Source organism: Vulpes lagopus, chromosome 2, assembly GCF_018345385.1.
Source record: "Vulpes lagopus strain Blue_001 chromosome 2, ASM1834538v1, whole genome shotgun sequence".
Classification (NCBI taxonomy): domain Eukaryota; kingdom Metazoa; phylum Chordata; class Mammalia; order Carnivora; family Canidae; genus Vulpes; species Vulpes lagopus.
In genome coordinates, this window is record NC_054825.1 from 160,946,058 (window position 1) to 160,966,983 (window position 20,926).

General features: G+C 43.4%; 2 protein-coding genes across 5 annotated transcripts in view; one reads left to right on the forward strand and one right to left on the reverse strand.

Moving 5' to 3' along the window:
* The window catches only part of LOC121478787 (zinc finger protein 80-like), a 28,548-nt gene extending 18,694 nt beyond the window's left edge, over positions 1-9,854 (reverse strand). The window contains exons 1-2 of the mRNA XM_041734093.1: positions 9,620-9,854; positions 4,478-4,589 (exon numbers count right to left, since the gene is read on the reverse strand). Of these exons, the coding sequence (XP_041590027.1) occupies positions 4,478-4,589; positions 9,620-9,854 (347 nt within the window). The remainder of the gene's footprint in view (positions 1-4,477; positions 4,590-9,619) is intronic.
* The window catches only part of LOC121484450 (zinc finger protein 551-like), a 56,144-nt gene continuing 44,898 nt past the window's right edge, over positions 9,681-20,926 (forward strand). For 3 of the 4 annotated variants that reach the window (XR_005986040.1, XR_005986041.1, XM_041743735.1), the window contains exons 1-2: positions 9,681-9,927; positions 13,950-14,076. Coding sequence is in view for 1 of the 4 variants with exons in the window: in XM_041743735.1 (XP_041599669.1) it covers positions 9,895-9,927; positions 13,950-14,076 (160 nt within the window). In the remaining 3 variants the exon portion in view is untranslated. Of the gene's footprint in view, positions 9,928-13,946; positions 14,077-20,926 lie in introns of those variants that run through there. The other variant, XM_041743739.1, reaches the window with a different exon arrangement.

The window sequence follows — 20,926 nt, forward strand, 5'->3', positions numbered from 1 at the left end:
TAGCCTGACACTAGGATCCTGTAGATCTACTTTAACATATAAAAATTCCTTTAGAAGTTTCCTTTATCTCTAAACACCTTCCCCCCACAAGATACATGTTGGCAATCATCCGCCAAGCACATGGCCCACCGATGTACATCTGAAGGGCCTCATGACAAATGTTTTATTAGATGGTAATAAATGACCTTTTCCCAACAATAGCTAGCCCCCTCAAGGTTCTGGAAACCTTGCTTCCAAAGTTCTTTAGAGAGTACACTATCCCTAAACCCCTCCCAACTCCCAGGTCTATAATCAGGAACTTCTCACAGGCCTGTGGCAGTAGCTCTTCCTGCCCACGGGTCCTGTCCCTGTGCTTTAATAAAACCACCATTTTTGCACCAAAAATGTCTCAAGAATTCTTTCTTGGTCATAGGCTCTGGATCTCACCTATATTCCAAAACTTCATCACTATGTAAGTGATGAATCACTAAATTCTACACCTGAAACTAAAAAAAGGCAGGGGGACCCTATGCTGGGAGGGAGAAGGGAGTTAAAGGACATACTGTAGTAAAATAAAAGGAGCGTGGGTCACCCAGGCGCAGCTTTGCAGAATTGTTACTTGCACATGGATATGATTAATCTTCAGATCAAGGATAATTTGAGTCAGTGTTCCCAAAAAGGATTTTATGCCCTTCTGCTAAAAGTAAAATCAAGATGCCTCATCAATTATGCAATTTTGAAAACCATCAGTAAACAAACTGGCCTTGGGTGCCCCCATGGGATTTTTGGACTTTAAACAGAACATAATAAGTCCCACTGCCCTATCTCAACAAACACTCAAAGCCAGACATCCAGAGTTCCTAGATATAACACTGAAGTTTTCCAGTCCAAGTGAATTAATTCTACCTTATGCAGAACAAATGCACAACACATTACAATTTGTGAGATGCTGCTAAAGTAATTCTCTTTAAAGGAAGGTATTTTGCTAAAGGTTTTTAGCTACGGCAGTGAAGGAAGAAAAAGGGAATGATGATGTGACCAGTTTAGAAACAAAGAAGTAACACTGCGTCTATTAACAGAGGACGTGATGGTATATGGAGAAAATCCTATGGGACCTACAAAACCCTAGAAACTAAAAATAAAACTACTAGAACTATTAAGTGTTACTCTACATAATAGCAGTAAATAACTGCTAATTTTAAAAATACTGCAGCCTCTAATAGTGTCAGATATATTAACACTTAGAGATAAATAAGATGTTTAACTTCTTGATGAAAGTCAAATAGGATACTGAGGAAAACAAAAAGTAACAAGTCTTTATTCACTTACTTAAGATAGTATAAATGAGAGGCCCAAAAGAGAAAAGGGTGCTGGCTTCCATGAATTTTACTTGCCATAACTGCACTGGGTGAGGGTCAGTTAGGTTAGTGCAAATTAGGGATCTCACTGCCAGGGTAGCCTTGTACAAACGACTCCTGCTGTTTAACAGACCCAGTGTATAGGAGGGGGGAAGGTGGAATGGCTAGGAGTACTGGGAGTTCTGAGTACTAAGTCAAAGTGCGGAAGGTCTTCAAATCCCCCCCATAAGAGGGTCTCGGTAGACGTGCCTGAATACTATTTCAGTGGAGTCCTGCCTTTGTTCCCACCTACGAAAAGGACTCTGAATGGAGTTCCCTAGTCTAGGAATGCAGATAACGCACAAGAGCATGGCTGTGGTGCAGCCTGGGTGGCTCAGTGGTTTAGCGCTACCTTCAGCCCAGGGCCTGATCCTGGAGACCTGGGATAGAGTCCCATGTCAGTCTCCCTGCATGGAGTCTGCTTCTCTCTCTGCCTCTCTCTCTCTGCTCTCTCTGTGTCTCTCTCTGTCTCTCATGAATGAATAAAAAAAAAAAATCTTAAAAAAAAAGCAAAAAAAAAAAGCATGGCTGTGGGCAGAAAGAGAATGATTCATTGGTTGTAACTCCCTGAGTGTGCACCAGGTCTGTTGTGGGGAGGGCAGCTTTCTCCCAGAAGGCTTGCCAGGTGAAGTCTTTCTAATTGCCTATAGTTGGCCTGAAAGTTCACATATAGGATTTTAGCTTGGTGTTAAGCTACTCAAGAACTGAATAAAAGGAGAGATATACCATATTTATGGACCAGAATACTTCCTATTAAGATGTTACTCTCTCAGAGTCAGCCTATAGATAAAATGCAATCTATAACAAAATCCTGGTAGATTTGTTCCGGTAGAAATTAACAAGCAGATTCTAAAATATACATGTAAATATAAAGGGCCAAGGATGGCCAAAATAACTTTGAAAAAGAACAAAGGGGCACCTGGGTGGCTCAGTGGTTGAGTGTCTGCCTCAGGTTGTGATCCTGGGGTCCTGGGATCAAGTCCCACATCAGGCTCCCCACAGGGAGCTTGCTTCTCCCTCTGCCTATGTCTCTGCCTCTTTTTCTGTGTCTCTCAGACACAGAATAAATAAATAAATAAATAAATAAATAAATAAATAAATAAATAAATAAAATCTTTAAAAAGAAAAGAAAAAGAATGGAGTTAGAGACTACACAACCCTGATTTTAAGACTTTTTATAAAAACACATTCATTAGCACATGGAAGTATTGGTGTAAATACAACAAACTGATATGGGAGACAACAGAAAGATTAAACTTTCAGCTCCGTTCACTTAACTAGTCAGTTAAGACTATGGACTGTGGGCCTGAGATCATGCCCCGAGACCACAGTGAAGTTGAAAGAAAAAGGAGAATGGCGTTTTCCAGGATCCCAGCTTCCATCTGAGTAAAGAAGGTAATTCCTGAGCTGGCCAAACCCATGACAGCAATGTCTAGGGGTATGGATTTTAATCACACTCCAGAACATAGGGGAAAATAAAAGTACATGCTTTACCATCTTCACGTTTCCCTCAATGTGGAACAGAACCCACAATGCCCACATAAAATAAAGCATAAAAATATATTATGAAACATGGAAGAGTTTATTAGTTGAAGCAGTAATTCTTAAAAAAATAAAAGAAAAAAGAACTGGAAGCACAAGAAATAACTTGTCAGATAAACAAAGACTCATTGACACAAAGTACTACTTACTGATTGTAAAAAGTTAAGAAGCCGGTTTTTATACACCAGGAATAGTTCCTACAATTTTCTACTTCTATAGGAGAGAAGAAAAGTATATATGTTTATATGTATGTTTGTGTGTGCTTACATAAGGAAACAGTTCAAGGATAAATGAAAAATAAAGGGAGAGATGTGTTAGTGAGGAAGAAAGAACAGTTTGAAGGAATACATTCAAAAGCCAGACTTAGGAATCAACATTAATTACAATTTTCACTGTGCAACAATATTATGTAAAACAATTAACCAAACTATAAAACAATTTAAAAAATTAACCTACAATTAAAAATCATAACATCCATCATATGAAGCAGAATTGAAAAATAACTTGTTTTTTTTAAACCAAATCCATATTACCAAAAGTATTTTCCCTAGACATACAGAGAATTTGTTTTCTTTATTACAGATGCAAAAGAACAATTGTGAATTTTAGCTTCTAATCCAGGACGTGGAGGGAGAGCTTGTAGGGGCATCACTGCTGCACTATAAGGAAAAAGAGCTTTGTTTGCCCCAGATCCATGATGGAGGGCTAAGCTGAGCTTTCCCAGGACTGCAGGGTTACCATTTTGCAGGACTGTGACCTTCAGCCAAGGTCACCCTGCCCCACCCTGCTCAGTCCGCATGGAGCTGGCACAGGCAAGGATCGTGCCCCAAGCCCTCCCACACCCAGACCCCCATCTGCATGGTTCCCTGTTTGAGGGAGAGTGGTTTTTTTTAAGATTATTTTTATTTATTTATGATAGACATATATACATATATAGAGAGAGAGAGAGAGAGAGAGACAGACAGACAGACAGACAGGCAGAGGGAGAAGGACGCTCCATGCCGGGAGGATCCGGGGACTCCAGGATCACGCCCCGGGGCCAGTGGCAGGCGTGAAACCGCTGAGCCACCCAGGGATCCCCGGGAGAGTGGTTTCATGAACTCTTTGCCTTCCTAGCTCCCACTTCTAGGTCTGGGGACTTTGGGGGCTTCCCTTGGCCCAGATTCCTGAATCTTGAATCCAGGCCTGGGCTTGTATGATAAAGTCCACATTTCTGGCAACCAATGAAACATGAGTCCAAAGGTTGTCCCTGGGATGGGAAGAGTCTTCTGCAAATACTTGGAGATGAAATACTTGGAGATGAGGCTGAATTGACAGTGTTCAAGTAACCATACTCTACTTTAGTGGGAATGGGGAGGGCACAGGGAGGAGCAGGATTCAGAACTAGAACTGCTGGCTGAACAGTTGAGCCTCTGTTCTAAGGGTCTGGGGAGCCACAGAAAATTTGGAACAGAAGAGGGAGGTAATCTGACTTATCATGAACAAGTCCTCTGAGGAGTTCAGAGTGGAGAACAGATTGTGGGGATGAGGAAGGAGAAAATTGCAGTAATCTGGAGCACCCTGGAACACCCTTGACGGTGGCTGGACCAGAGGGGTGGCTGTGGAAGTGGAGGAGGTGGTTGGATCTGGATCTCTGGGAGCTGGATGACTGCAGGGTTTTGACTTTAACACCTGCAAGAATGGAAACACCATCAACTGAGACGGGGTCAGGGGTAGGACTCACTTTCTGGGGCAATACTCAACCAGTAGTATGTGATGAAAGGTTACCTGGCCACAGGAACCAGTGAGTTCAGATGCTTAGAGATGACAGTGAGTTGGGTGTTCAGGGAATGAATTGTGGGTCCCTATTCTATTTGCTGGGCCCAGAAAACTGACAGATGGGGGCAGAAGTCAGCCCTGGAATGGCAGCCTGAGGTGGTCAGAGACTCCAGGGGAAGCTATTATAATAGTCCAGGGGAAAGTTGATGGTTCATAGAAATGGCTCTGAAGCTGGTAGAAGAGAGGTTGGTTTCTCAATCTGTTTGGTTAGCAGGGACAATTTTCTGCTATATGGATGAGAGAACAGTCAGTTATGCCCCCAAGATATTTAGCCTTTGCAACTGAAATGTGGAAGCATCGGGTACTGAGATGGAAAGTCAGTAGTGGAGTACTTAACAGAGGCACACTACACAGAGTTAGCTTTTGCCCTTTTGGTCTGAGATATTCCAGGGACCCCTCAGTGGAGATGTCAAGTTGGCAGTTAGAAACAAATGTGGAATTTAAAGGAGGGATTAAGATTGAAGATATCTGAGTAGGTTAACGGCATGTATAATATGTCCTATTTCAGAGGAGGCCTCTTCAAGTTATGGTGGCAGTGCCATTAGGGGGAAGAATGTGGAGGTTATTGTCCAAGGACTGGGTATCTTGTTTGGGCATCTGGGTAGTGGTGGCAGTCTTCATTAACAGAAGCTGGACAGTACTGACCGTCGGGGGTGTGGTGGTGAGAGGGGAGAGTGTTGGCTACTGGCACAGGCTTCCAAGGGGAAGTGGTTATGAGATCTGTTCAGAGACAAGGAAGTAATGGGAGTCAGATGATGCAGAGGTCGGGATTGATACTTTTTCTTCCCTCTCCAAGCTCAGACTTTTCTTTTTCTTTTTTTGATAACTGTTGGTAGAGCCAGAGGAATTTCAGACAAGCTGACAAGTTAGCTTGGAAGCAAATGATTTTTACTGGAAGCAATGATTTTTACATTGGCATGTGATGGGAGCAGATGAGGCTGGACTTTGAATGAGTGTGGGTGGAGAGAAAAGAGGTTATGAGTGTATGTATAGGACATGCAACACTGAAAAGGAAGGGGGGTTTAGGCTACCTGAAGTCCATGGAGGGTCTGGTTGGCTGAAGATGGAACAAGGAGCCAGGCCAGGTGGGGTGGTCCTCAGAGCAGCAGAGGAGCAGGCTGGAACTGCCTCTGGCAGGAGGGTCCATCAGAGGCTTGAGGTGCCTCTGAATCTGGCTGCAGTTGGCAAGCACTCCCTGGATGCCACATGCAGATGTCTTGTAGAGAAGCCAGAGAGGTGCCTGTGACATGGACCAGAATGTGGCAATGGTGTTGGGGATGTAGCAGCCATAGGGTGAAGATAGAGCAGGTGCAGTCCCAAGAGTGTTGTGCAAATGGGAAGGGAGTTTGAATGGATTACTCAGGGTCTTTGTTCTCAGCATTTAAGCAAAGAGGATGAGCACAAGTGGAATGATCTGAGGAACTCCAGGGGAATGGACTCTCAGAAGAGTGGTAGGTACTCTATATGCCAGTTCTAGAAAGTAGATGACACAACTTCTTTTCCCATCAATTCCTACTGATGACTGACAGAGTGAGGAGTTTGACATGAGGAAGAGCAGGTACCTTTGGAGAAGGACCTAGGATCTCCTCTGAGTTGGGGAGCTGAGGAGGAGGGCCATGGCCATGGCCTGGGGGTCTTGGTTAGAGAGGCTGCTTATACACTCCTCTGCCCTCATCACAACAGGGCCATGTGACCTTTGAGGATGGGCTGTGTACTTCTCGAAGGAGGAGTGGAGGCTCCTTGATGAGGCTCAGAGACACCTGTACTGCAACGTGATGCTGGAGAACTTGGCACTTATAGCCTCTCGTGGTAAGGAACCTCATTTCCACACCATTGTCTTATGTGGGGCTGTGCTCTGCTCCTTTTCCCAAGGGTTTCTGTCCCTCCCAGAGCTGGGCCATGGGCACTGCTTCCTTCCCTGGTTTCTTGGCATGGGTGTTGTGTTTGCTGGGCCTGGGCTTTATGAAACTCCCAGGGTGTTCTGCCTTGAAGCCTCTCACAGAAAGGTTTGGTTTCTGAGTCTTGTAGCCTGTCCTGCCAATGCATTTGGCTTTGTACCTTCTTGGTAAGGTGACTGTTCCCACCTGTGTCAGATGTGTCACAATTTCTGCCCTTTCTTTTATTAGATATTGTGTGGACCTTGCCTGTCTCGGGGAGTTACAGGCACTTGAGTGGTCATGATTGCCACACACCACTAGGGTGCTACAGTAAGCCTCTCCTTCAAGGTTCTTTGTATAATAAATTTTTGTTTTAGTAGTCTCATGAGTTGAGATACCCTGGGCTAGTGTTGTCTACTCGACTGCTGTGTTTTTCTCTTCAAACTTACATTTAGTTATGCAACTTGAGCCAGAGGTTGGAGGGGAGCTCTGGGTGCCTAACAGGGTGACAAACTTCCAAAGGTTAATGGAGTCCTGGGTCTGGTGAGCAGGAGCTATAAGAAAGCATGATTTCAGGACTGACTACACATCATATCACGTAAATGTCCTTTTTCATTTTCCTGAGTGCCAATAAAGTTATTTTTTAAAACTATCGTTTGAGTTTTGGAATTCTAAAGTGGTATGCAAGAGTTTTGCAGTCTTTGGCTTTAAATCTCTCTCTTGCTTATTTGTAGGATTTTTAAATGTACTTATATATACATATTAACTCTTTAAAAATTATAGATGACTCAATATCTTCTCATCTGCATTCTTGTTATTTCAATTTTTATGTTTTTTGTAATAGAAGCCTATTATTTTCATATAGTTTGTGTATATGTTTTGATAATTTTTATTTTTTTTTGATAATTTTTATATTTGGCTTGAGAACTCTTGCTCTATCATTTCACAAATACGTTTTATTCCATGACCTTGTATGAGTTATGTATTTTTTATTCCCACTTAAGCCTTTTTATCTGAAATTAATTTTTCTATGATTAAGAGCAGAGATGAAAATTTGAGTTTAAAAGTTGGATACCCTATTTCCCCTGAACAATTTTTTAAGCAGCTATTTTCCAATGTTTTCTAGCACCAACATAGCCCAGTCTTGCAGGAGGAATCTAAATATGTGAGCACCTCTTTATAACCTTTATAATTTACTCTGCTAGTTTTGAACTTGAATTCCATGCTACTATGCCAATAAGACACTGTTTTATTTTAAATTTATGATTTGCATTAATCTTTCATAGAAAAATCACTATGAGGGCAGCCCCGGTGGTGCAGCGGTTTAGCGCCACCTGCAGCCCGGGGTTTGATCCTGGGGACCCTGGATCGAGTCCAACGCCAGGCTCCCTGCATGGAGCCTGCTTCTCCCTCTACCTGTGCCTCTGCCTCTCTCTCTCTGTGTCTCTATGAATAATTAAATAAAATCTTTTTTTGAAAAAAAGAAAAATCACTACGAGCTTTTATATTAAAATAATTTTTGTATCTTCTATACATACTGACTTATGACATTTATGAATAGCTTCTAAAATTCCAAAATAATGTTGGGATTTTTACATTTATAACTGTTATTTTCAACACTTCACCTTACCAGTCACCCCCAAAATAGTATTTTAGCACAATCTCTTAGTGGTTTTGCCTTGCAACACCACCAATCATGGCAAATTAGCAAATAGTGTCAACAGTGGATATGTGATATCTACTTTTATATCTTTACTTTGTAACCAATGATGAAGCATACTAGCAAAACCGTAGGCAACAGAATTTTGTTGTATATAATTCACATTTTTTATTCCAAATCTCAATGCTTTGAGTTTTCTTTTTTCCTTTGAGGTTTTATTTATTTATTTGCTAGAGAGCAAGAGAGAGCATGAGCTGGGTTTAACTGATTAAGCCACCCATGGGCCCCAATGCCTTGATTTTTCTTACTTGAAAATTTCTCCAAGATTTTCTCTTGACAGTCTTTTAGAAAGAAAACATACTTTTTAAAAAAACACAAAAATTAAGGACTGTGTCTTACCTCAGTTTTCTAATACTTTGCATGGTTTGTAATCCTGCATCAATGCTTATGTTGAGAAATCAGGTTAAAGTGGATTCTTTTAATAGGTATATATATTCACACATATACATGAATAGCAATAATCCTGAAACCTCACTAAAATGTAGTGAGGAAGTTTCGGCAAAGGGAGCTCTTATGCATTACCACTGACAGTCAATTGCAGACCCAATAGGAAGAGATACACTTGACCTAGCATATGGATACTACTTCACTATCCCAGCTGAAGAAAGAAAACTTCCCTTATCCTCCAAATCAACAACTCAGCCAATGAAAAGTCCCTCTTCTTCGAACTCCCAGTTTATTCCACGGGACTTGTAGTTTATAACAGCCTTCCCAACTCACTCCTTTTCTCCATAAAACTGGGAACCTCTCCTTTGTCCTTCGACTGCCTACGATTTTGCTGTAGTTTGTTTCTCTTGGATTATAATTCTCTTTTATTCCCAAATAAGACCTTCTATGGCTGGTAAAATAAGTGGCAGTCTTGTTTTAAGGTTAACAGGTTTTGGTGTCTCAAAGACTCTAAGACTCAAGACTCAACTCGACGTGACTTTTCCATTTATTTACTCATGAGACACAGAGAGAGGCAGAGACACAGGCAGAGGGAGAAGCAGGTTCCACAGAGACATAGGCAGAGGGAGAAGGAGAAGCAAGTTCCCCGCAGCAATCCCGATGGAGAGCTCGATCCCAGGACTCCAGGACCATGACCTGAGCCAAAGGCAGACGCCCAACCACTGAGCCACCCAGGAGCCCCACTTGCAATGGTCTTAATTTGTCCTCTCCTAGGGACTATTCGGCCATCAATACGCAGGCGAGGGGGAGTGACTTTTATCCCCACAGCAAGCTGAGGATTAGAGGAACTACATTACCCAGAAGACTGTGCGCCAAGATTCCGGATCACAGTGACCAACAAGGGAGCAGAGTGGGTGTTTCCACGAGGACGAAAGACCAGGGGGTGGGAGTTCCCGCCTGTTTCGCTTGGAGGCAGTGTTTCCGGCCACAGGCTGCTCGTTCGTGCGTTCGGCGGAGGAAACTAGATCCTAGAGGAGCGAAAGACTTGGATGCTCTGCAACGGAGCGGGTGTGAGGTTCCGTGTGAGCGCGGCTGCAGCGACCCACTTCGGGGCCTCCTGCCAGTCTCCGCCATTATCCCGCGTCCCCTGGCCCGGTTGAACCCGCAGGTTACTATGGCGACGGCCAGGCTAAAGTACCTGGCTCAGGTGAGACTGTGTTCTCGGGACTCCTCCCAAGGAGGAGTCTCCTGCTCAGGACACTGCAGTCCAGGTCCCGGGTCCCAGAACCTGGGGCGTTCGAGGAGGGGGCCTCCATTTCTGGCCGCCAGTGGAATGCGTGTGGAAGGAACCGTGGGGGCGCCGGGGAGAGCTGGGGTCCCACTCCCGCTGCAGGGAGCAGCTGGGCGGTCGGAGCGAGGGCTTTAGGGACCTGGGAGGATGTTGAAGTTTCAGTCTTTCAAAGGCTCCGGGGAGCACGGACTTAGGGAGCGGGGGAGAATGCTGCAAAAGACTCGAAACAGTGACGCTAGTTTCTGGACCAGAACGGTGGCTGAAAGAATGGAAGTAATAAGATTCCTGGTAAATCTTAAAATTGGCAGGATCTCCTGCTGCAGCGAGTGTGGCTATGAGATAAAAGGATGAAAAACTTTCTTTCTTTTGGCTGAATATCTGGAAGCGCTGAGACGAGAAAACTGGTGTGAGGAGCAGGTGTCAGGGAGAGTTTAGGAGTTGGATTTTGGACATACTGTTTCCGAGATTCCCAAAATAGAAGTGACATACAAGCTCTGGTCTGGACTGGGGTAAGCTGGCTCAGTGATGTTCGGATAATGACAGCCTAATCTTGGAACCAGGACCAAGCCTGGATCTCAAATTTAGGATGGAAAATCTGGACCCTTCTGTGAGATAGGTCCGGAGATGAAGAGAGGTCTGGGGCTGGAGGGCAGGCAGAGTGCCTGCAGATGGGAGGGTCCCGTGGTCCAGGGCTTTATGGGGGGTGCTGGGATGGAGATGGAAGGGAAGGTGTGAGACTGTGTGAGATTCTCTTCTCTGAAGACTCAGCAGACAGTCTATTCCTTGTGGAGTCAAGGAAGGGCCAGCCTGGCTGGTGGAGCATCCCAGGCTGTCAAGATCTCATAGGTGCCTCAGCTCACCTGGGAAGTACAAGTTCAAAACGGTATAGCTTTAGCCAGTTAAGCTTATGTAAGTAAGTAGTAATTGTTTAAAATGACAATATGCCTTTGTGATAAAATGTGTGTGTGTGTGTATGTGTGTGTATGATTTTGTTATGGACTCGGCTTTGTGATAAAATGTGTGTGTGTGTGTGTATTTGGATTTTGTTATGGACTCACCATATATCTCCTAAAACCCTTAGAATTTTCTGGGTGTTAGGAGTGTTTTTTGTTATCCTAACTGTCCCCTTTTATCACGCAGCGTTTATTTTATTTATTTATTTATTTATTTATTTATTTATTTATTTATTTATTTATTTTAGTTTTATTTATTTATGATAGTCACAGAGAGAGAGAGAGAGAGAGAGAGAGAGAGAGGCAGAGACACAGGCAGAGGGAGAAGCAGGCTCCATGCACCGGGAGCCCGACGTGGGATTCGATCCCGGGTCTCCAGGATCGCGCCCCGGGCCAAAGGCAGGCGCCAAACCGCTGCGCCACCCAGGGATCCCCGCAGCGTTTATTTTAATGAGATGACTTGGGGTGAGGCTCCTAGATAGCCTCAAGTTGAGGCCGATCACCAGAAAGACTGGATGATTAGAAGTTTACACATGGAAAAGCATGAGACTCTTAATCTTGGAGATGTGAATTTGAGCCCCAAGTTGGGTAGAGAGATTACTTTAAAATAAATAAATACAATGTTAAAAAAAAAAAAAAAAGACATTTCAACTTTTAGCTACCGCCCACCTCCCAGATGGGAGAGGGGTTGGAGGTATTGTTAAGCAGTGAGATTCAGGGAGCCTCCAGGATGGTGAACACATTGAAATAATAGAAGTAAGTGCTGGGACATTGTGCTCACTGACCCTGATCCCCATATCCATGGTCCTGGTACATACATAAAGGAGATAATGACGTGCTGAGGCCCTTCTTTCTGGGCCCTGGGGTCATCTCAGGTGCAGGGTCCTTAATCAAGATCAGAAGTCGTGTTGAATTGTCCCATTTCTCTAGTCCATAAGGTGAAATGATGAAAGGTTTCCTGGCACAAGAACCAGCATGTCCACATTGGAGTATTCACTGAACTGCAGAACTCCATTAAATCTTTTGGGAATAGATTGAGGAGCAAGAGTCAGTCCTCGAGTAGCAGCCTGAGGAACTGAACCTCTGTTGAGTGTAGTGAGTCCGTGGAGCAAAGAAGGGAAGTGATCCGACTCAGGTCTAAATTTTTTTTTTTTTTTTTAATTTATGATAGTCACACACAGAGAGAGAGAGAGAGGCAGAGACATAGGCAGAGGGAGAAGCAGGCTCCATGCACCGGGAGCCCGATGTGGGATTCGATCCCGGGTCTCCAGGATCACACCCTGGGCCAAAGGCAGGCGCTAAACCGCTGTGCCACCCAGGGATCCCCCCGACTTAGGTCTGAACAGGCTTCTCTGCCTGCAGAGTGGAGGATAGATTGTGGGGGTGAGGGTAGAGGCAAGGAGACCCCAGTGGAGACTGCAGTCTTGGTGAAGGTTAATGGTAGCCGGATCATAGCACTGGCTCCTAGCTGGAGAAGATTGTTTTGTTTCTAGGCTATTTTGTAAGTAGGGGTGATTTTCTGCTGCACAGAGTGAGAGAATCTGGGATTACTCCAGGATATTTGGCTTTAGCCGGAAGTGTGAAAGTGCCATACCTGAGATGGAAGTCCATAGCAGGAGTATTTAACAGCAGCGCTATCAGGAGTTAGGTTTTTGCCATGTTGCATCTGAGCTATTGCAGGGATCCCTGAGTGGAGGTGGCAAGTGGGCATCTGGAAACACACATCTGGATTTCAAGGAAGGGGTTCAGGTTTGAAGATACCCCTCCGTGGTGGCAGGCATATAGACCATGTCACATATAAGAGGATACACTCTGAAGATCATGTTGGCAATGCCATTACAGGGGAAGGATGGAAGGATATTCTCCATGGACTGGCTCACTTACTTGGGCACCTGGATAGGGATGGCTGTCATCACTAAGACATGAGGAAGTACAGTGACCATGAGTGTGTGTGTATGGGGGTGGGGGGTATAAGGGAACAGGCCTTCTATGGGGGTCCAGGTGGTGGCACAGGATTCCCAGAGGTTGGATGCAAGATTTATTGAAAGGCAGAGCAGTAATGGAGATCAGATGACACTGAGGAAGGCATGGTACTTTTTTCCCTCCACAGGTTGTTTTGTGACAGCTCTTGCTGGAACCTGAAGAGTGTCAGATGGTAACAGATTAGCTAAAGGGAAAAGGAGGTCAGCTGATAGTCTCTTGGGCTGCGGTAGGAGAAGTGGGACTGGGCTGTGAATGAGAGGAGGTGGAGAGAGGAAGAGTGTGACTGGTATGGGGACAGCACAAGCAAAACTGAGGAGGAGGGCTTAGGGGGTCTGACTTCTACATAGGTTAGGAGGCTGAAGTTGGAAGACAAGGCCAGGCCAGGTGGGACAGTCCTTAGAGCATTGCTGGGACTGCCTTTGGCAGGAGGGTCTATTAGAGGCCTGGGGTAACCCTGGATCCTGCTGCATTTGCCAGTCACTATCTGGGTACCATGTGCAGAATGGCATATGGGGAGGCCAAAGAGGTGCCTATGACAAGGACCATAGGTGGCAGTGGTATCGTGAGTGAGTAGTCTTGGCCTGGCATGTGAGAGAGGAGTGCTGTGCAAATGGGGAGGGAATGTGAAGATACACTGAGTGTCCTTGTACTCAGGGTTTAAGCCAGAAGGCTGAGCATAAGTGACATATGGGGCATGATCTGTATGATCCCAGGGGAGTTGACTGTGAAGAGAGTGGCAGGGACTCACTCTGTGCATCAGCCTAGAGCACAGACAGGTAAGAACCTCTCTCCCCATCAGTCCTTATTGATGATTGACAGAGTGAGGAGTTTGACATGAGGAAGAGCAGGTACCTTTGGAGAAGGACCTAGGATCTCCTCTGAGTTGAGGAGCTGAGTTGGAGAAGGACCTAGGATCTCCTCTGAGTTGGGGAGCCATGGCCATGGCCTGGGGGTCTTGGTTAGAGAGGCTGCTTATACACTCCTCTGCCCTCATCACAACAGGGCCATGTGACCTTTGAGGATGTGGCTGTGTACTTCTCGAAGGAGGAGTGGAGGCTCCTTGATGAGGCTCAGAGACACCTGTACTGCAACGTGATGCTGGAGAACTTGGCACTTATAGCCTCTCTGGGTAAGGAACCTCATTTCCACACCATTGTCTTATGTGGGGCTGTGCTCTGCTCCTTTTCCCAAGGGTTTCTGTCCCTCTCAGAGCTGGGCCATGGGCACTGCTTCCTTTCCTGGTTTCTTGGCATGGGTGTTGTGTTTGCTGGGCCTGGGCTTTATCAAACTCCCAGGGTGTTCTGCCTTGAAGCCTCTCACAGAAAGGTTTGGTTTCTGAGTCTTGTACCTGCCTGATCAATGCTGATTAGCTTTGCCTTACCTTTCTGTGTTGACTGTTTCCATTTGTGGAAGATCTGTATCACAGGTTCTGTCCTCTTCTGTTTTGTGTACTGCTTGTCTTGGAAATTATAGATACTGACATGGTTAGTATTTACAGGCAACCCTAATTCTTTTTGCAAGACTGTCTTCAAAATCCTTTTAGTAATAGATTTCTTTCTTGTAGTCTATGAGTACAGTCACTCTGGGCCAATGTTGGCCACTTAACTGCCTTGTTTTCTCCTGAGGACTTCAATCTGCTGGGTCCCAGAAAATTGTCTAGGTTGAGCTGAGAAGTAGAGGAGAATCCTGAGTGCCTAACAGCTCAGATACTTCTCTAACCATGGGAAAGGAGATTAATGGGATCCTAGGCCTGGAGCAGTGGGAAGGCATGATTTCAGGACTTTGTATATGCCATACCAGGAAAATGTCCTTTGCTCACTATTATTTTAGTGCCAAGACTCATAGCTACACCTCATTTCAGTCCTTCCTCCCCATGCTTGACATTTCGCCCACTTGTCATTTCTGCTGTGACTTCTAGTCCTGACTGTCCCTTATATCTGTGTCCCTCACATCTTTACCCAATTCTCTCTCTCTGTAATGTTCTGTAGCATTAGCCTACCCTCCATATGTCATGACATGTGCACATAGCCCTAAATGATTGACCACCAGCTACCCAGAGGCAGTTGCCTTTTTCTGGGGTGGGATACATGTTCTTTATAGCACACACTTGTCATAAGCAGGCAAGGTCCTGCTGGGAACCATTGGCAGAGGAGGGAGTTGTACCAGACCTGTCTTGCTGGCACATCACTGTATCCTACTTTCTTGCTAGTTTTGAGGCTTCTGTACCTTCCTTCCCCCCACACTGTTTTATAACCATCAGAGGCGTGGTACTACACAATGTCCCCTTCCTCCACCTGATCCTGGCTCCTTTGTCTTGAAAACAATCCCATGGACTCAGTCCTGGTTGTGTCCTACACACATTTGTAATGAGCTGTCCTGTCTCACCAAAGTCTATATACACTTCACCAGCATTTTTCTGCTCTTAGGTTGTTGGCATGGGGTAAAAGCTGTGGAAGCTTTTTCTGAGCAGTGTGTTTTTGTGGAAAGAGTGCCACAGGCCAGAACTTCAGATCCAGGCCGATCTATCCCAAAGGTTCATTCCTGCAATATGTGTGTCTCAGTGGAGAAAGACATCTTGTACCTGGCTGAACACAAAGGAACTCACGCTGTGCTGAAACCATGCACTTGTGGGCCTTGTGGAAAACTGTGCTTATTCAGTTCATACCTACAGCAGCACCAGAAGCAGAACCATGGAGAGAAGGATCTTGAAAGGGAAGAGAGCAGTGCTTTGTTCATGAAGAGCAAAATCCTTGTGTCAGACAGTATTTTCACCTGTGGAGAGGCTGAGGATGTTTCCTTGGGGACTGTGGGCCTTGTCCAGCACCAGACCATCCCCAGCAGAGAGCATCCACAGAGAGGCAAGGGGAGAAGTGCAGTGTCTCACACTCTGCAAGGGCAACACAGTGAACATGGGCAAGCCTCCCACAAAAAGGTTAAATTCACAGAGCAGCAGAGTGCTCACACTGGAGAAAGCCTTCATAAGTGCAGTCAATGTGAAAAGTCTTTCTTCTACAAAAAAAGACTTCTTGAGCACCAGAGAATCCACACTGGAGGAAAGCCTCATGAGTGTAGCAAATGTGGGAAATTCTTTAAGTACAAATCTAGTCTTAATCAACACTGGAAAGTTCACACTGGAGATAGGCCTCATAAGTGCAGTGAATGTGGGAAGTCCTTCATCTATAAAAGTAGACTTCTTGAGCACCAGAGAATTCATACTAGAGAAAGACCTTATAAGTGCAATGAATGCGGAAAGTCCTTCATCTATAAGAAGAGACTTCTTGAGCACCAGAGAATCCACATTGGAGAAAGGCTTTATAAGTGCAGTGAATGTGGGAAGTCTTTCTTCTACAAAAGAATACTTCTAAGGCACCAGAGAATCCACAATGGAGGAAAGCCTTATGAGTGTAATGAATGTGGGAAATTTTTTAGACACAGACCCAGTCTTATTCATCACTGGAAAGTTCACACTAGAGAAAGGCCTTATAAATGCAATGAATGTGGGAAGTCCTTCATCCATAAAAGGAGGCTTCTTGATCACCAGAGAATCCACACTGGAGAAAGGCCTTATAAGTGCGATGAATGTGAAAAGTCCTTCTTCTATAAAAGAATACTTCTTGAGCACCAGAGAATCCATACTGGAGAAAAGCCTTACAAGTGTAACGAATGTGGGAAGTTCTTGAGACACAAATCTAGTCTTAATCATCACTGGAAAGTTCACACTGGAGAAAGGCCTCATAAGTGCAGTGAATGTGGAAAGGCCTTCATCTATAAAAAGAGACTTCTTGAACACCAGAGAATCCACACTGGAGAAAGACTTTATAAGTGCAGTGAATGTGAAAAGTCCTTTGTCTACAAAAGCAGACTTCTTGAGCACCAGAGAATCCACACTGGAGAAAAGCCTTTTGAGTGCAGCAAATGTGGGAAGTTCTTCAGACACAGCTCCACCCTCTTTAAACACCAGAAAGTCCACACTGGCAAAAGCCGTCTCAGTGCAGTAAATGTGGAAATCTTTCATCCACAGAAAAATATTTCTTTTGTACCAGAGAATCCATATCGGAGAAAAGTTTCTCATGTAGCGAACATGAGAAAACCTTCATAAAAAGGTTTGAATTCAATGAACACCAGAGAGTTCACCCTAGAGAAAAGCCATATGAATATAATGAATGTGGGAAATTCTTTAGACACTAATCACTGATCCACTCACATTCAACACCAAAACGTTCATGCTGGAAAGAGGCCTTGAATAAGTGTAATGAATGTGGGATGTCCTCCATTTATAAAAGAAATCTTGAGCACGGAGAATCCAAACTGGAGAAAGAACCTCTGAGTACAATGAATGTGGGAGAGCCTTCAGCCTCAAGGATAGACTTGTTCAGCACCACAAAGTCCACACTGGAGAAAATCCTTTTTGTGCAGCAAATGTGGAAAGATTTTTGGTGGAAGATACTGCTTCATCAGGCACTGGGAAGTTCATAGTAGAGAAAGTCCTTAGCCACAAGGGAATGATCTTTGTGCTCCAAATCCTGAAGGAAATTGTACGCAATAGCCTAATTGAGCTGCATGGGGTGTAAATGAGACCCAGCTTTGTTGATAGGAGCAGTCTGGGTTCTTGGTGGATCACAGAGGTTTCCTTCATGATGCTATTCTTTCATGTGATTCTCATGATAGATTTATGCCTACTCCAAGTGTCCCAGCTAGGAAACTGTTTGCATCACCATTGACTGTTGTGCATTGACATGCATTGACAAACACCTTATTGTTTAAGTCACCTTGAAGTTTGGAGGTTATGTGCCCTTTGGGGTTAGGTTTAGGATAGAATTGTGGTTTCCAGTGTGAAGGGGTGAATAGCTTTTGTGAGTCATAATGTCAATATCAGAGGCATAGTACAAGTCAGAAAATAGTTCCTATTCCTATTTGGGCTTAATTTGTATTGCTTCTCAAGGTGTCCTGGGAAAGATTGCAGGGCTTTGTGATTAATATGTAGCCGTGCATTCCTGTGTCACAGAGTAGTTAAATGTCTAACTTAATAAAGGATAATCTAATGTGGTGATACCAGTTTACATTCTCACCAGAAAAACCATTACTAGAGTTCCAGTTTCTTTATATCTTTATACCTGGTATGGTCAGGCTTCCTAATTTCAGCAATGTAATAGGTGAGTAGTGACACCTTGTGATTTTAATTTGTATTTCCCTAATGATATGGTGTTTAGAGGTTTTTTTCATGTGTTAATTTCCAACCATCATCTCTTTTTTGAAATTTCTGTTTATATGATTTTCCATCGTAATTACTGAGTTTTGACATTTGTCCATGGATTAGTGATAAAAATCTTCTATTTTAAATATTTGCCAATATATTCTTCCAGTCTTGATTTTGTCTTTTCAATCACTGTTCTTGTGAAAAATTTTAAAAATTTTAATGAAGTCTAATTTGTTCTTTTACTGAATATCCTTTTGATCTTTTTTTTTTTTTAATTTTATTTATTTATTGTAGGCACACAGTGAGAGAGAGAGAAGCAGAGACATAGGCAGAGGGAGAAGCAGGCTCCATGCACCGGGAGCCCGACATGGGATTCGATCCCGGGTCTCCAGGATCGCGCCCCGGGCCAAAGGCAGGCGCCAAACCGCTGCGCCACCCAGGGATCCCTCCTTTTGATCTTGAATATAAAAAAAAAGTTTGCCAAATTTAAAGACATAATTTTTCCTGTTTCTTTTTTTTTAAAGACTCCATTCAAAAAAAAAAAATTAAAGACTCCATTCATTTATTCATGAGAGACACACAGAGAGAGAGAGAGAGAGAGAGAGAGGCAGAGACACAGGCAGAGAGGGAGAAGCAGGCTCCATGCAAGGAGCCCGACATGGGACTCAATCCCGGGACTCCAGGACCATGCTCTGGGCCCAAGGCAGGAGCCAAACCACTGAGCCACCCAGGGATCCCTCTTTCCTATGTTTCTTTCTGTAAGTTTTTTCTTTTTCTTTTTCCTGATGTAAATGTGCCTTTCTCAGTTAACTTTTGGACATTCTTAATTAAAAAAATATATATATGGGAACAACTGGGTGGCTCAGCCATTGAGCATCTGCCTTCAGCTCAGGGTGTGATCCCAGGTCTAGGGATCAAGTTCCCCATTGGACTCCCTGTGCAAGGAGCCTGCTTCTCCCTCTGCCTATGTCTCTGCTTCTCTCTCTGTGCCTCTCATGAATTAAGAACTAAAATATTAAAAAAAAAAAAAAATAGGGCAGCCCCAGTGGTGCAGCGGTTTAGCGCCTCCTGCAGCCCAGGGTGTGATTCTGGAGACCACGGATCAAGTCCCGCATCGGGCTCCCTGCATGGGGCCTGTTTCTCCCTCTGCCTGTGTCTCTGCCTGACTCTCTCTCTCTCTCTGAATGAATAAAAAAAAAAAAGAAAAAAAAAAGGATACCCAAGGGCAGTCAGTAGAGCATGTGACTCTTGATCTCAGGGTCATGAGTTTGGTCCCCAATTTGGGCATACAGATTACTTTAAAAAAATAAAAAAAATTAAAAAAAATATGATACCCATATTCATTTAAAAGATTTTTTTTCTCCCTTAAATTGGTTTTTGTATATTCATTGAAGGTCAATCATTTATGTGTATGTTTATTTCTGGACTCTCTTCTGTTGTATTTATCTATTTTATACTATACTTTTATGTGTTGAATAATTTGTTTTTGTAATATGTCTTGAAATCAAGGTCATGTACTCCTACAACTGTCTTCTTTTTCAAATTTGAGTGGTCATTCTTGATCTTTCACCTTTCCATATGAATTTTAGAATCCACTTGTCAATTTCTATATCACAAAAAAGCCAACAAGGATTTTGATTGAGACTGCATTTAATCTTCAATTTAGAAGAAATACTGAATGTCCCAATCCATAAACATCATATGTCTCCTTTTACTTAAATCTTACTGAATTTTTGTTCATAATGGGGCTTTTATTTTATTTTATTTTTAAGTCACCCAATGCAGGGCTTGAATCACGACACTAAGATTAAGAGTCACATGCTCCACTGACTGAGTGAGACAGGCGTCCCTCTTAGCAGTGTTTTTTAGTTTTTTTTTTACAGGCCTCACGTATCTTATATATCTCCAAGTATTTTCTACATTTGATGATATTATAAATGGTAATTTTTACATCAAATTTCAATTTGCCAAAAAAAAAGTTCAATTTGCCAATTGTTTAGTGTTATTATACTGAAATAGATACTAAGGATAGAAGCAATCCTCTTTAATTTTATAAATGATGTCTACAAAGAAACTCTTACAAATATTATACCTTATCATCCATTACTAAGATTTTCCTATGGGATTAAAACAAAGGGAAAATACATAGTTGCTCCTTTGTCTTATTCAGTTATCCTGGAGTTCTAGTTTCATTCAGTAAGGCAGGATGATGGATATGTAACAATTGTCAAGGAAGAAATAAACCACCTAAAATATTTCCTGTGTTGTTATCTTCACTACAATGCCATATATAGATACCCAGTTTATTGCCTCAACCCATCCCAAATTCCTAACTTCTTCATCACCCATTCACTGTTCCTCTTTTCTTAGGACCCCATCACCTTCTATAACAGTATGCAACTCAATATCATTTATGAATTGTGTATTGTGTTTTCCATCAACTATGGAGTAAGTTCCAGGAGGGAAATTTCTTTTTTTTTCTTTTTTAAGATTTTATTTATTTATTCATGAGAGACACAGAAGCAAAGACATAGGCAGAGGGAGAAGCAGGCTCCCTGCAGGGAGTGTGATGTGAGACTCGATCCCAGGACCACAGGATCACGACCTGAGCCAGAAGTAGATGCTCAACCACTGAGCCACCCAAGTGTCCCAGGAAGGAAATTTCTATCTACATTTTGTGCACTGATACATTTCATGTTTCTAGAAATGTGCCTGAAACACATGAAGTACATAATCAATGTGGTTTTTAAAAAGATTTATTTATTTATTTTAGAGAGCAAAA